The sequence below is a fragment of the Trichechus manatus genome, unplaced genomic scaffold, assembly GCF_000243295.1.
Source record: "Trichechus manatus latirostris isolate Lorelei unplaced genomic scaffold, TriManLat1.0 scaffold00007, whole genome shotgun sequence".
In the NCBI taxonomy this organism is placed as follows: domain Eukaryota; kingdom Metazoa; phylum Chordata; class Mammalia; order Sirenia; family Trichechidae; genus Trichechus; species Trichechus manatus.
Window position 1 is genome coordinate 21,817,390 of NW_004443943.1, and position 17,148 is coordinate 21,834,537.

General features: G+C 40.2%; 1 protein-coding gene across 2 annotated transcripts in view; it reads right to left on the minus strand.

Annotated features, from left to right (window-relative positions):
- Positions 1-3,309: 3,309 nt before the first annotated feature.
- LOC101346874 (cytochrome P450 2C21-like) overlaps positions 3,310-17,148 on the minus strand; it is a 26,189-nt gene continuing 12,350 nt past the window's right edge. The window contains exons 5-9 of one of the 2 annotated variants that reach the window (XM_004369958.1): positions 13,610-13,786; positions 12,217-12,358; positions 10,781-10,968; positions 5,749-5,890; positions 3,310-3,491 (exon numbers count right to left, since the gene is read on the minus strand). In XM_004369958.1, the coding sequence (XP_004370015.1) occupies positions 3,310-3,491; positions 5,749-5,890; positions 10,781-10,968; positions 12,217-12,358; positions 13,610-13,786 (831 nt within the window). The remainder of the gene's footprint in view (positions 3,492-5,748; positions 5,891-10,780; positions 10,969-12,216; positions 12,359-13,609; positions 13,787-17,148) is intronic. The other variant, XM_004369959.1, reaches the window with a different exon arrangement.

Consider the following 17,148-nt stretch of genomic DNA (forward strand, 5'->3'; position numbering starts at 1 on the left):
GAACGTGGTCCTCAATGCTCCTCTTCTCCATCTCAAAATTCTGCAGGGTCAAGAGGGAGATGGGCCAGATCTCTTTCTACTGCTGAAAATGATTCCTACCAAGAGGGTGAACAGAAACTAGAAAGGAGATTCTCAGCAAGGAAGAGGATGCTGACCTAGGCAATGATGTGAATGAGCCAGGCTCTGCCTGAGCAGCGCTTTAATCTCTGTTCAGTCCTCCCCACCTGCCATTACCACTGCCCAACATGCGCACAGGCACACCTACCAAGTCCTTTTCTAGTTTCGTCAGGCAATGGGCAACTGCCTCTTCCAGAAAACTCCTCTCCCAGATCAGTCAGGGCTTCCTTCACTGCTTCATACCCACACAACACCACTATGGGCTTCATGCCAAAATACATAGTGAACAGAAGGCCATAGGCTTTTCAGAACTGGGAAAGGAAAGTGGATGCAAATATTAGCAAAAGAAGCTACTGTTTGTTCTATATACTTGAATGTCATCATATGTCATTGTATTGTCATTGTAGGTTGATGTTTTTCTTCTACCACATGCAGCTTCAAATATTCCCAAATTTTATACAGAAACATCATGAAGATAATATAGCTACCATTTAGGGAGGGCCTCTGATGTGCCAGACAATGGACAAGACACTCATTCCACACATACTAACTAATCCTTACATCAACACTTGAACTTGGTTTACTTAGCCTCATTTTACAGATGTGGTATCAAAACTTCCAGTTCATACCAGACTAGCAATGAAGGGTTAACCCAAACCACTTTCAGGCAGACAAGGGAGCAGGGGACAGAGGAGATTCAGTTATTTTCAGTAAATATGTACCAAGAATGTGCCAAGAATCAGGTGCTCACAGACTGTTCTCAAGAAATGTATATTAGAAGATAGTTTAGCTTACATGAAGAAAAAAATTTTTTTGTGGTTTTAGTCACGCTGAATTTTATGTATAAAACTCTGCCTCTTTTTCTGCTCAGTAGAGCACTTTGTACTCTTAGTGTTTCCCCAACTTAGGTTGTTTAATTCTCAATAAAACTCTTTCTTTCACCTTCAACAAAATGATAGATTTTTGTTCTATGACACAGATAAAGAAACTGAAGTTCAGAGAATTTCAATTTTGTTCCCAGTGTCTCTCAGCTAATAATTAGAAGACCCAAATATGAACATTTGCTTAGTCAACCTCTAATGCCTGAACAATACTTCACCTCCAATGCCCACGTTTGGACCAATATCCAGCTGACTGATTTGGGAGCACTTGTAAACCATTTCCCATGGGGATTCTATTCAGTAGCACTGTGATGGATACTAGAAATCTTTATTTAAAAAGCCTTGGTGGCACAATGGTTAAGCACTCTGCTGCTAACCTAGAGGTCGGTGGTTTGAACCCACCAGCCACTCCATGGGCGAAAGATGTGGCAGTCTACGTCCCTAAAGACTACAACCTTGCAAACCCTATGCAGCAGGTCTACTCTGTCCTACAGGGTTGCTATGAGTCAGAATCAACTTGACAGCAATGGGTTTGGTTTTATATTTTAAAAAATCACCCCAGATGATTTCAAGCCCAGCACAGAGATCTGTGGGTATTGCTAACACAGAAAGAGAGTGGGCACCACAGAGGCAGTGCCAGGACAGACAGCATTTCATGCAAGAATGAGTTCCTCCATCCTGCAGCATTCCCAGGCCACAGACTGCAAGCAGCTCTGTGCAGAGTCCAAAAGGAGGCTGTCACCACCAAGGCCTCCCTGATGACAGCCTTCTTTCACTCACCCAGGCTGATCCGTAGCCCACTCCTATTACCCTGACATGAGACGTAATCTGCTTCTTAGGAAAAGTTTAATTTTCCTGGATAATCTGAACAAAACATGTGGATTATACAGTAGATGACTTCTTGTATGAAATCTCTAATCACAAAACAGTTTCAACACCATTTACCTTCAGTCAAAATATCACAGCAAATTACTGTGAAACATTTAAGGGAAGCATTGCTCCCTCCTTCCGCCACTTTACCACTTCCTTTGATTCTATGTTACGACAGACCCCAATTTTTCTCTTCTCCCAAAATGCATTACACTTCATTCTACAGTAATTTCTGACAATGATAAAATAACAACAACAAAATGCTCCACAGGGAGTATTCTGCCTCACAATGATCTATTTTAATACTTTGCATCCAGGAATAAATTATACTTAAAAGCAGGGATTTATTTACTTACCCCCTGCTAGGTACTGACGGAACATAAAGCATACTCACATTGCTTCGTGATTTGCTGATATTCTTCACATCTAACTGCAGGCTATTTCCAATAATTGGGAGAGGAGTGGGGCCAGGTGGGAGCTTCCCTTTCCCATAGCTCTGTTTCCAGAGAGAAAAGAGAAGCAAACTGGAGAGACAGAGCACCACGACCATACCTAGAACCATTGAAGCCTTCTCTTTGCATTCAGGCAACTAGGAGCTTGAAATCGCAAGCTTTTATAACACTTCCTGCTAATGTAATTTATGACTCACTAAGTTATCTGGTGGCACAGTGGTTAAGAGTTTGGCTGCTAACCAAAAGGTCTGCAGTTCGAATCCACCAGCTGCTCCTTGGAAGCCCTATGGGGGTAGTTCTACTCTGTCCTGTAGGGTCACTATGAGTTGGCATCGACTCCACGGCAATAGGTTTGTTTTTTAACATAGGTAGTTACCGGTGAGCTCCAACTGCTAATCTCCTCTGTCATGCAATGAGTTCCTTCATAGCACAATTTTGCCTTATTCTTTGGGAAAACACTTTAGGAAAATTTTCCCTGAAGCCCTGAGAAGTTGTTACCTCTGCCCTAGTTCTTTGGAGAAATAACTTGGGTGGGGAGATTCCCGGGTTGTTTTCTACGTGGAGGGTTTGTTACTTTGGGCAGGAGATTCCTTGGATTGATTGATATCTCCTGGGTAAACTGTAACCAACTTGATGGTCTGATACTTTTGTCTGGCCTGGCAATTAACAAGATCTATTTTTAAAAAGCAAAATACAGCATTGGTAATATGCTTCCATTTGGCACGCATGGCAAACGAGACGCGGCTTATCTCAGGACAACGAATACACAATGCAAAAGTAATTTTTATTGGAGATCAAATGAGCTTTATTTCATGAAGAGAAATTTGAAATGGATCTTGAAGGATGGGGAACATTATAAGAGATAGGAATCAGGAAGGGTATGCCTGTTGTTTTAAGGAAGGGATGGATGGTGGCACAAAGGCCAGAAAGTGTCTGCGTTGTTCAGATGAGATTGGAGAGTCTCGCTCTGCAGTCTCATTGCCCTTTCTTCAGACTGGAATGAAACGGAGCTTGTAGAAGGGTGGTACAGTGCCTATGCCTCTGACAGCTGGGGTGATGTCAATGTCCTTCGGATCAACCAGAGGTTTCAAGGTAAAATGCTGTAAAATGGTGGTCAGGATTAAAAACAGCTCCATGTGGGCCAGGCCCTCTCCAGCACAAACTCTTTTTCCTAAAAATGACACAAAAATTACATATTCATTTAATCTTATGTCTGAATTAGCACACAGAGAAGCCTAAAAAAATATGGAATAAATTAACAAATCAATCTATGGCTTCTTCTACCTACACACAATTCTGGTTTCCTTCATTTCTTCAGCACGTATTTAAATCTGCATGCTATATGAGAAATTTCTTTACAGTCACAGTGGAACTGCTATGCTGAGGCTTGCCAGTGACATCTTTCTACACACTTACACACACACAAACACACACACACACAAAAAAAAACCGTCACCATTGGCATGATACACAGCACTATACTTTTCCATCTACCTCTGGCCCAATACTCAACAATAGATTTATTTCCCCTCATTTAGATTCTAGAGCATAATCCCAACTTGTCACTTCTCTGTTTAAAATAATTTTATGAGTTTACCATTGCCAGGTATAAAAGGAATATTACAAACTATCTGATAGCAATTTTTAGAGCCTCATTTCTTTCTACATTTTCCACCCATTTACCCTAAGTCCAGCCAATATTCACTATTCACCAATCTCCAAAGAGACTGCCGATTTCCAGTTTTATCTCAGATTCCAGTCATTCCGCTGACTGGAATGGCCTTCCCATCTGCTCTGCCTGCTGTTGTCCTCCACATCATTCTAGACCCAGCTCAGATGTCACGTATTCTAGGCAAACTTCTATGACATGCTCAGGGTGTACAATTCACTCCCGTATCTGTTTTCCACAACACTCATTAATGCTTCTAATGCTGCAGATTTCACGTGAAATTATTACTGGTCATGTGTCTCTCACAGACTGGAGTATAAACTCTTTAGGTAAAGCCTCAGAATCTTGTAATGATACAATGTCAGGACAGAAACCGGCCTGCAAGTCCTGTGAAACGAGTAGAAACCCCGAGTAAGCTCGTATGCGATAACAGGATCCAAAATACAGGAAGAAAGATAAGGAGTAGTATAGCAAGGGCTTGGTTCAGGATCATCCCTGAGCACTGCACATAATCATGGGCCACAATACCAAGGGTTGCTTGATAACCAGTTTCTTAGATACACAATCAGGAGCAAATCTCCTACTTCTGTCTCGTTTCAGTAACTTCTGTAGCAAAAGCTCTCACCCTCTACTTTTCCTCCTGCTTCTTTCAACTACGCTAAATAGTCTCCATTTCTCCCTCCTTTCAGATCCACTCTGAGGTGTTTTTATGCCTGCTCTGTGTCTGCTTTATGCCTGCTAATAGGATCGCTATGAGTCAGAATTGACTCGACGGCAATAGGTTTGGCTTTTGTTTTTTGTTTTTGTTTTTGTTTTTGTCTCTGCCCATGAAGCTGACATCTATGGATTGTGCCAGAAGTTTCCTTCTGCATTCTTGATAAATTCAGAAGATTTAATGTTGAAAATGCCAGAGTATTTACGCCTCCAATACCACCCTACCAGCCAGTTTTGGTAGTGGCTGTATTCCTCTACCTATAGCTGCATCTCCTGTGGAGGCATCCACTCTCTCTTTGCCAAAGATCTGTTCAGGTTCCAGTAACACCCTCCTTCCCTTGTCCCTTCTGACCTAGGAGGGTAACATGTTTCTGCTGATGCTAGTCTCTGAGTACTTCACCACACCTAGCTACTTCCCTTAATGCTGCCCACATCTCTATAAATAGCCTCATCTTTAAACACTCTTTGATTAACCTTTTTTAGTATGCCACTGTTTCTTTCTGTGCTTCTCACAAACGGAGTGAAGATAATCAAATGTTACTTCCTACAAGGAAATTTCCCTTACCCTCCAATTACTCTCTACTGCCCCGCACCCCCGTCCCCCAGCCCACCCCCTCAAAAAGGCCAGAGTCAGGAGTTCCTCTCTCTGGGCTACAACAGCCTCTAGCATAGCATTTTTGTACTGGAGTCTCATTGCCTGTTAATTCGTCTTCTTCTCTCTTAGAAAATCTATTTTTTATTCACATTTGTATCCCTGGAGCTGAGTATGGGACTGCTATGTATAAGGTGCTCAGTGAAGTTTACTGAGTGAACTGGCTTCTCAGGGCAAGTGAGATAAGCCTTAAATGAGCTTGGAATTCTAGGTGGAGCCCCTGGGAATCTCAGTGGTGAGTCAGGAGGCAGGAGAGAAATAACCCTGACTTTGAGAATGGTGCCTCTGGCCTCATACAGATGGTGATTTGAACAGCCCAGAGTAGCAGCCATGCAAAACCCTGCTTCATCTCACTTGACCCCTGAGGCATAGATGAAAATGAAGCTCACTTGCCTGCTGAAAAAGGCATGAAGTAGTAACTCTTCTTAAAGTTGCCACTTTCATCCAGGAAGTGGCCAGGATCAAACTGTTGTGGGTTAGGAAATTCTTTGGAGTCGTGCAGAACAGAAGTCAGAGATACCAGTATGGATGTGCCCTGATGTAAACAGAAACAGATAAACCACATAATAAAGAATATCAGGGAGCTGGAAGAAATGGGAAATCCCTCCTTTAATCCTTTTGTTTTATAGATGAGGAGCTTGAGGCACAAAAAAGAGAATTTATTTACCCCACTCCACAGAGAAAATTAATGAACAAGCCCAACAGGTCTTAAGCTATGGAATGCCCAGTCTAGGGTACTGTTCATTGACTCAAAGGCCATCCTCACCAGTGTGTAGTCGGATACAAGCACTTGCTTTGCCTAGAACCAAGGAAGCTCCCTGGAGTGCATTGCTCTTGACAACTAAATTTCAGCATTGTTTAACAGGGCCAATGTCACTAAAAATGCAGCTCATTCACTTTGAAACCATGTATGAGGCCCTCTTCAAAAACTTAGTAGCTGAGTGGCCATCTTGAAAAATCTTCACTTTCCTATTAAGTTGAGAAACTGGTGAGTATCCCCTTCTCCTGCTGTGCTCTTTCAGTTGTCACATGTTTTTGTGGAAAGGAGAGAGCATTTCTGATATCTAGTAGGGTTTTCTAGGTCCCTGGGTGGCACAAATGATTTGTACTTCACTACTAGCTAAAGGCTGGTGGTTCAAACACACTCAGACATGCCTCAGAAGACAAACCTGGTCATTTGCTTCCAAAAGGTCCCAGCCTTGAAAACCCTATGGAGCAGTTCTACTCTGTAAACATGGGGTCCCCATGAGTCAGAATTGAATCATCTGGCAATGAACAACAACAACTAACAGAAAGGTTGTCAGTTCAAACCTACTCAGCAGAAGAAAGGCCTGGCACTCTGCTTCCATAAAGAGTACAGCCAAGAAAACACGACGGAGAAGTTTTACTCTAACACGTAAGGTCGCCATGAGTCAGAATTGACTCAACAGCAACAGATTTGGTTTGGTTTTGGTAGTAGGGATTCACTAAGCTTGATATACAGGAATAGCTCATGTTATTGTACTTCACAGATATTACAGTCTTTACAAACTGAAAGTTTGTGGCAACCCTGCATTGAGCAAGTCTATTGGTGTCATTTTTCCAACAGCATGTGCTCACTTCATGTCTCTGTGTCACATTTTGATAATTCTCACAATATTTCAAACCTTTTCATTATTATTGTATCTGTTATGGTGATCTGTGATCAGTGGTCTTTGATGTTACTATTGTAATTGCTTTGGGGCACCACGAACCGTGCTCAGGTAAGACAGAGAACTTAATAAATGTTGTGCATCTTCTGACTGCTCCACCAACTGGCCTTTCGCCAGTCTCCCTCCCTCTCCTCGGTCCTCCCTATTCCCTGAGATACTATAGTATTGACATTAGGTCAGTTAATAACCCTACAACGGCCTCTAAGTGTTCAAGTGAAAGGAAGAGTTGCACTTTTCTCACTTTAAATCAAAAGCTAGAAATGATTAAGCTTAGTGAGGAAGGCATGTCGAAAGCCAAGATACTCTGAAAGCTAGGCCTCTTGCACCAGTTAGCCAACTTGTCAATGCGAAAGGAAAGTTCTTGAAGGAAATTAAAAGTGCTACTCCAGTGAACACACGAATGATAAGAAAGTGAAACAGCCTTATTGCTGATATGGAGAAAGTTTTAGTGGTCTGGATAGAAGATCAAACCAGCCACAAGATTCCCTTAAGCCAAAGGCTAATACAGAGCGAGGCCCTAATGCTCTTCAATTCTGTGAAGGCTGAGAGAGGTCAGGAAGCTGCAGAAGAAAAGTTTGAAGCTAGCAGAGGTTGGTTCATGAGGTTTAAGGAAAGAAGCCATCTCCATAACATAAAAGTGCCAGGTGAAGCAGCAAGTGCTGATATAGAAGCTGCAGCCAACTACCCGGAAGGTCTAGCTAAGATAATTGATGAAGGTGCCTACACTAAACAACAGATTTTCAATGTAGATCAAACAACCTTATGTTGGAAGAAGATGCCATCTAGGACTTTCGTAGCTAGAGAGGAGAAGTCAATGCCTGTCTTCTATGGACAGCTGACTCTTCTTGTTAGGGGCTAATGTAGTTGGTGACTTTAAGGTGAAGCCAATGCTCATTTACCATTCCAAAAATCCTAGAGCCCTTAAGAATTATGCTAAATCTACTCTGCCTGTGCTGTATAAATGGAACAACAAAGTCTGGATGACAGCACATCTGTTTACAACATCGTTCACTGAATATTTTAAGCCTACTGTTGAGATCTACTGCTCAGAAAAAAAGATTATTTTCAAAATATTACTGCTCATTGACAATGTACCTGGTTACCCAAGAGCTCTGATGGAGACGTACAAGGAGATTAATGTTGTTTTCATGCCTGCTAACACAACATCCATTCTGCAGCCATGGATCAAGGAGTCATTTCAACTTTCAAACTTTAGTTTTTAAGAAATACATTTCATAAGGCTATAGTTGCCATAGATAGTGATTCCTCTGATGGATCTGCGCAAAGTAAATTGAAAACCTTCTGGAAACGATTTACCATTCTAGATGCTATTAAGAACATTTGTGATTCATGGGAGGAGGTCCAAATATCAACATTAACAGGAGTTTGGAAGAAGTGGATTCCAACCCTCATGGATGACTTTGAGGGGTTCAAGACTTCAGTGAAGGAAGTAGCTGCAGATGTAGTGGAAATGGCAAGAGAACTAGAATTAGAAGTGGAGCCTGAAGATGTGACTGACTAGCGGCAATCTCATGATAAAACTTTAATGGATGAGGAGTTGCTTATTATCGATGAGCAAAGAAAGTAGTTTCCTGAGATGGACTCTACTCCTGGTGAAGATGTGGTGAACATTATTGAAATGACAACAAAGGATTTAGAATATTACATAAACTTAGTTCATAAAGCACTGGCAGGGTTTGAGAGAACTGACTCCAATTTTGAAAGAAGTTCTACGATGGGTAAAATGCTATCAAACAGCATCACATGCTACAGAGAAATCTTTTGTAAAGGAAGAGTCAATTAATGCAGCAAACCTCACTGTTGTCTTATTTTAAGAAATTTCCACAGCCACCCCAACCTTCAGCCGCCATCAACATTGAAACAAGACCCTCCACCAGCAAAAAGATTATGACTCACTGAAAGCTCAGATGATGGTTAGCATTTTTTTAACAATAAAGTATTTTTTAATTAACGTATAGACATTGTCTTTTTAGACCTAATGCTACTGCACACTTAATAGACTACAGTATAGTGTAAACATAACTTTTATATGCAGTGGGAAACCAAAAAATTCACACAACTCGCTTTATTGCGATACTCGCTTTACTGCGGTGGTCTGCAACGGACCAGCTGTATCTCCAAGATGTACCTGTATACCAAAACATAATGATTTTGAGTTTGGCTTTCAGAATCAATCAAATCCTTCTCTCTGTCAAAGTAAGCTCCGTGACCATGTTAAACTGTTTAACATTTCAGTGACTCAATTTCATTACTAGTAAAATGTAAACAAAAATACATTTACATTCGTTTATTGTAAATATACAATGAGATAATAAAATACAGAGAAAGAGTTCCATAGAATGAAGGGAAATGGCACTAGATAGATAACAAGTTTTGCAAGAAGGAATGAAGAACACTAGAAAGTGGTAAAAAATAAAAATAGTTTTTAAAACTTTTTAAAAGGTATTTCTACTTCCATACATAGTCAGTTGTCATCAACTCAATTCTGGCTCACAGTGACCCACATGTGTCAGAATAGAACTGCGTTTCAATTCATATACGTCACTAAATCTCCTTAAAATTATTGCCTTTTTAAAGTAAACATATTAACAAATATAGAACTAAAATATATGACAACATAAAGAGTGATAGGATATAAATAGCAATATATTGCTATAAATTTCTTAAATTTTTCATGAAGTAATAAATATTTTAACATACATTGTTACAAGTTAAAGACACATACAAATCTCTAGGATCAACCACCAAAAAACAAAAAAGGCATTGATGAGGTAAGGTTGAGAAAGAGGGGCATTTTAAAGATATTTTAAGATATAAGAGAATCAAGCATGTTCAAATGCTGATGGAAAGGAGCCAGTATGGAGGGAGAGGATGAAGATAAAGAAGAAAGAAGAAAAAATTATTTGAGGAGGATTCCTGAAAGAGCGAGAGGAAATGGACCCATGCCACAAGTAGAACAGTTTACTTTAATTAGAAGAGCGCTTCTTCTACAACACAGATATAAAAGAGAAATCAAAGAGCTTGGATGTAGCTAAAATTGCTAATCTAGTGGAAGGGAATTGTGTGAATTCTCTTCCAGTGGCTGTGATTTTCTGTCAAGTGGAAGTCCAAGTCACTGGAGAAAAAGAAGATGGTTGAAGGGCAGGAAGTTTGAGGAGGTTTCAGGGTTGAAAGAATCATTGTGGAGCATGGTGGGGCAAGATGAGTTTGGTTATACAGCAGGATTGTTGGGCAGGATGGAGAACATATTTGGGGTTGGTGAAAACAATACCAAAACATTTGGGGTCGGTGGCAATAATACCAACCTGCTGGGCTGTGTGGTCTTTTCTAGCAGGCATCGGCAGCCCAAGGTCAGGCAGTGAGGAAGGCGACTGTTGAGTTGGACTTTTGACAAGTAAGGGAAATAGATAATGGTGGAAAAGAGTGTAGGATTGTAGTAAGAGTAATATAAGGTAAGTAGAGACAGGGTTGGAATAATGAATCAGTACAGTGCGGACCTATCAATGGACTGAAAATCCTGTAGGAGTATAAGCACTACTATTTGCAAAATTGTGTCAACAAACTAGAAGGAAAGGAGTGTGTGGTCCAAGGGTGAGATGCCTGAGTTATGATTGTGCCATACCTGTAGAAGTTTATACAGTCTATAATTCTATTACTCTGATAATTGGTGACCTAAGGCTCTCAAGGAAGAGTGTAGATGAAACATCTCTCACCTTGGGAATAAAGTATTCTCTGAATTGAATGTCCTGGGTCACCGCATGAGGCAGGCTGGTGGGGAGAAGGTCAATGTATCTCTGTATCTCATGTATAACAGCTTCCGTGTAGGGCATGCTGCGCCTGTCCTTCATGCAGCAGCTCCGGTTTCTGCCAACCACACAGTAAATCTCTTCCTGGACTTTAGCTGGCAAGGCAAAAGTCAGAATACATGTGAAATGGAAAAGACCTGAAGTACCTTTGATATGATCCCTTAGTTGTTGTTAAATTGTGGTAGGTGGTGAGAAGGGGAAAATTATGTATCACTACCACCCTAAGTGGCAGAAATGGTTTGTACTCGACTGCTAACCTAAAGGTCAGCACTTCAAACCCACCCAGCGGTGCCATGGAAGAAAGACCTGCGGATCCGCTTCTGCAAAGATTACGGTCAAGGAAACCCTATGAAAGGGTTCTACTCTGTAACACTTGGGGTTGCCATGAGTTGGAATCAGTTTGACAGAACTGGGTTTTAGTTTTACCACTGTTAGTGAAAAAAGAAACAGAATTTCAGTTTCCTTTGCAAATCCATTAGAGACTTCTATACAGGTACATATAAAACACTATTGTACCAGGAAATTCATTTCTCGACTCTGATTTTCTATTGTGTGTACTTTTGTTTGATCACCTCAAGGATCTGGAATCTTGAAGAGTCACTAAAGATCATGTAGTTTAACCACTTTTTGTGTGTCAGTTTTTGTTTTAGATGTGCAAGTCTGAAAGGGTAAGAACTACCCAATGCAGGTTTAATTGTACTAGAAGTGTTTTAATGCACCAAAACACAAAACGTGATATAGTAGTGAAGGAAATATCCTTTTACATGCTTTTATTGAGAAGACTCAATAAAAAAGGGACAGAATAAATGAAAAAGTTGCCTTTGCAAGAGAAGTTATGTTTGTGAGGAAATATTTGTTTATTCAAAAAGTATATTTGTAATAATTTTTTTATTTGGATATAGCTCTTTAAAACTTGGAAAGTGAGTCTCTTGGAGAATGACTGTAACTTTGTTAAATGAATCCCTACAGTGAAAGTGCACTTGAATAGAAATACCTTTTGACAAAAGGCATATCAGGTGAGACATTTTTGGAGAAAGAAGAGAGAACAGTTCTTTCCAGATCCTAAGACAACTCTACTCACCTTAACTTTCCCAACCCTAATCAAGGACACTGTACCATATAGCTAGGATAACCATGACCTCTGCCCTTTAAATCTCTGGTATTGTTTAGATATTTCATTATCATTTTTTACCGTAGTCTAATTTGAATTGAATTCATCCAATAGTAGGTAGATGTAATGGTGAACAATTTTCTCACATATAGTCTAGGCAGGTAAATGGTTACCAGTGTGGTCTGCAATTTTCTACCTGGAATGTAATCATGGCCACCACCTGTGATCATACCTGCGATCTCAGGATGCTTCAACAAGAGCAGGAGTCCATATCTCAGTGTGGTGCTCATTGTTGCCGTTCCCGCACTAAACATATCCAATACTGTAATGACTAAGTTTTCCACGGTGAATTCAGACTGTTTATTGTGTTTTTCCTAGCAATGATATGTTATAATTAATTAATAAATAAAAATCCTTAGAGGTAATGTAAAATAGCGCAAAATACCATCATTATCTGGTGAATTAAGCCAGACATCAGAGGGTTGTATAGCTGAAGATAATTAGATGAGTTGTTAGGAGTCCTTTAAACTGCTAAGACATAAGCAGAGTTAAACATTTCCAAGAAGTCTTCTTTGATTCCGCTTTCTCACCCAGTAGAGCCAACTGTTCTTGTTAGCTGCCTTCCTCTGAGTTGCCCCTGACTCATGGCAACCCCATGCACAAGGGGATCAGACCGTTTTGATACATGGGGTTTCACTGGCTGATTTTCAGAAGTAGATCATCAGGTCTTTTTTTCTAGTCTGTGTTAGTCTGGAAGCTTCGCTGAAAACTGTTCATCGTCATAGCAACACACAAATCTCCACTGACAGATGAGCAGTGGCTGTGCTTGAAGTGCATTGGCCGGGAATTGAACCAAAGTCTCCTACATGGAATGTGAGTATTGTACTGCTGAACTACCACTGGCCTTGTAGAGCCAAAGAGCTCCTCTGTAATTTCTTTCAAATAATTTTTATCAAGTTATCACTACTAATCTCTTCCAATTCTAACATCTACTGTCTATCAGATCTAAATTTCTCACTCAAGCCTCTAGAAATTGCATCTTCACAAACTGCATCACGATCCCCAATTACATTGCTCCAAACATGCTGGTCATTACACCCACCATAATTTCTCAATTCCAATCAATATAACCTTTTTGAAAATTCTACGCACTTGATCAAGGCACTTACCATTCCCTAGACCTATGTTGTCCTCCCTGTGAATCTGAACTAGAGCTTCCTCAAAACCTACCTCATTTGTGAAGATCTCCTAAAGTATTTCCTAAGTGCTTCATTTGTTACATCTTTCATTCGTGGAACTCATGTTAAGTACCATGGTATTCTGATTATCATTATTCTCGAATGTATAGATGTGTTTGTGTGTTTGCATTTTTCAGTCTACCCCCAAATAAAGAATCAGCTTTAATGTGGGAATTTTAAAACTTATAAGTATTTTCCAGTGAGCATTTAGAGATCTCCCAAAACACTCAGTATGGTTTGCATAAGCAACAGGTTGCACAAGCAATTCATATATCTTTAAGAAGAAACATTTGTGTTAATATTCAAATTTTAATAGGAAGAACAAATCTAATCCAGGAGTCACATCACCCTCAAAGATGAAGTAGCAAATCAAAATTCACATAATACCTGTTCCATTTTAATCAGGAAGTAGTCAATAAAGTCCCGAGGGTTATTGAGATCCAGGGATTTTTGGTGTTCCTTTATTTTCTCTAAAATAAACTTTTTATGGTAATCAATATTTTTAAATAATTTTTTATGACTTCCTGGGAGATAATGTATGAAAAAAGGGAAAGCATCGTAGAGCTGAAAGAGGAAAAAAATCATTCATTAATTTACTCAGCAAACATTTACAGACCCATATCATGTATTAAACACTTTGCTAGCAATACAGATGAATAAGTCATGTTTCCTGTTTTAGAAAATTCTTGGAATTTGAAAGAGAAGTCACTGATAAGATGGCTAGATTTACAGTATGCACCATTTAAAAAGCATTTCAGAACTATTTTATTTACTAACTATAACTCTCTGAAGGAATTCAGGAATGTACCACTGTTGTCATCTCTTTCCAAATGAGGATATTGATATTAGAAAGGTTAGTCAACAATACTAAGACGCCAAACTAGTGATGTTGGAGCTAAAAACTCAGGGTTTATCCTAGTAAACCATACACTGTATTTCTCCAGGGAGTAACCTAAAAAATTATCAGCGCTCATTCACTTCTTTTGTAATGAAGAATCAGTGAATCAGAAAGATTAAAGAAGTGCCCAATTCAGGACTTCCGGCAACATGGCGCTCACGCCATCCCTCCACAGCAAAGTTCCGAGAAACTAAGCCAAACACAGAAAACAGCAATCCTGAAACCCTAAACATCAAATGAAGAGATAAAGAACTCAGTCAAGCACCAAATGGAATAAGAAACTGAGAGAGAACAGAGAGCGAGGAGACATACATGGAGAGGTCCCCTATCAGCTAATGCAGCACGGATCCGCCATCTTGTATTCCTGTCAGATACTAGCAAATAAGAAGTACGAGAAATCAGCTTCATGGAGCTTCCAGCAGGAGACAGAACAACCAGAAACTGTCAATATACGCTTTCCCAACCCCCACCCTTCTTCACCCCTACGCAGCCTCCTCTGCTTCCTGCGGCCACAGTCTCTTGGCCAGGAAGCACCAGTTGCTTGGATTCCACCCACTCGCACTGGCCGACTCCCTGAGTGCCATTTGTTGGCTGCTGGTGTTGCTTTTTTCCACTTCTTTTGATTTCTTCCTTACCTCTCACCACCTCCTCCTCCTTTTGCTCTAATACCGGGCTCCGTGCACCATCTTTGCTTTTTCCTGAGGGGCTGTGGAGCTCTGTTCGAGTGTGGAACTACTTCCCGGTCCGTGCTGCCGCACTGGTGGGATCCCAGAGCTTTTTGATTGTTTGTTTTCAATTGTTTGTTTGTTTTCTTTTTCTTTTCTTGAATTGGGAGCCCCTTCTAGCCGGGCGGTGCTGCATGACTTGGGACCTACCCCCTCAGCTTGTGCAGATGGCCCCCTGAGGGCATTTCTTTTTTCATGTTTTTTTTTTTTTTTTCTGTTTTTTGGGGGAGGTTTCTTATTCTTTTTTTAATAATTTGTTTTCTTTTCGCTCTTTTCCCCCCTTTGTCTTTCTTCATTACTCAGTTTCTTGTCTCTCTATACCTTCCTTCTCTTCCTATCCCCTGGAAACCTGGTACTGAATACCTCTGTGCCTCCTAGCCAGGCTATACTTCAACACCTGGGAACAACTTCCCAAGACCTCGTAGCCACACCGGTGAGAACACTGGGAGCTTTGCTGTTCTTTTCCCTTTCTGATTTTTATTTATTCATTCTTTTCTTTTCTTTTTTTTTTTTTTCTTCCTCTTTTTGTTTTTCTCCATTTCATAGTCTCTCATCTCTCTACTCCAACGGGAAGCTCCCCTAACACTTTTTTGTTTCTTTGTATGTTTTTGGCTCCTGTTCCTCTCTCCTCTTTCATACCCATCTTAGCGCCACACATCACAATCTCCCCCCTCTATCCTGCCAACCTGCACTGTGCGCTTGATATCACACCACCAAGCAGCACAGGCAAGGCCTACTGGAACCTGCCCTGCACTGATTACTGAGCTGCTCTGGTGGCTGTTCTAAGTGCCACAAGCAACCCATCCCAGCAACTACTCTTCAGCTGGACCTGCTCTGCTGTACCATATCTGAGCAACTGGCCCTGTCAATTGGAGAAGGAGGCGAAATGTAACATGCCACAGACAAGCAAACAACAAAGAACACACAGCCCGCCTGCTCAGACATAGCCAAATTTTTGAAAAAGGGACAAAACTAACAAATCTACAATCAATAAATGAGAAAAATAACTACCGAATGCCCTGAAGACAGCAGACAATATCAAAACATTTACAAAAACAGGACAGGATGGTTCCAGTAGGTGTCCAAAATAAAACACCAGATGACTTTCCAGTAGAAGAAAAGGCACTAGAACTACCTGATAGGGTATTCAAGTCTCTAATACTCAGAATTATCCAAGAGTTGAAGCAAAAAGCAGACAAAAATGAGGAAAAATAGACAAATTCATGAAAAATACAGACAAAAAACGGAAGAATTCAAGAAAATAATGCAGGAACAAAATGCCAAAATAAATTCACAACTAGAAATTATACCAAAACAACAATTAGAAATCCAAAAGATAAACAACAAGATTTCAGAAATGGACAATGTCCTAGAAGGGCTGAGGAGCAGATCTGAAATGGTGGAAGACAGGATCAGTGGAATTGAAGACAAACACTTAGGTATGACTGTGTCTGAGGAAAAATCAGAAAAAAGATCAAAGAAAAATGAAGAGAACTTGACAATTATGTGGGATACAATCAAAAGCAAAAATGAGTGAGTGATTGGAGTCCCAGAACAGGGGAGAAAACAGAAGACACAGAGAGGATCATTGAAGAACTGCTGAATGAAAACTTCCCCAATATCATGAAAGATGAAAAGTTGACAATTCAAGAAGCTCAACGAACCCCATATAAGATAGACCCCAAAAGAAAATCAACAAGGCATATCATAATCACACTCACTAAAACCAAAGACAAACAAAGAATCCTGAAAGCAGCTCAAGAAAAACAAAAACTCACATACAGAGGAGAAACAATAAGACTAAGCTCGGATTATTCGGTAGAAACCATGCAGGCAAGAAGGCAATTGGAAGACATATATAAAACCTTGAAAGAAAAAAATTGCCAGCCAAGAATAATATATCATGCAAAACTCTCGTTCAAATATGATGGTGAAATTAGGTCATTTCCAGATAAACAGAAATTAAGGGACTACGAAAAAAACAAACCAAACTTACGAGACTTATTAAAGGATGTCCTTTGATCTGAGAACAAACAATATCAGACCACAGGCTGAATATAGAACACAAGATTGTACTAGCCAGATACCAACCTAGGAAATGAACTCTTCAGGACTATGCAAAACCAAAAGAATTACAAAAGGGAACCAGAGAGGTTAATCTGTAAACGGCAACAGCATCAGAACAATAAAAGAGGGAGAATAAAAGGTGTAGATATAGAACCTTCTAATGGAGAGGAAATCAAGTGATACCAAGTAATAATAGACTGGTTCAAATCTAGGAAGATACAGGTAAATTTCAAGAT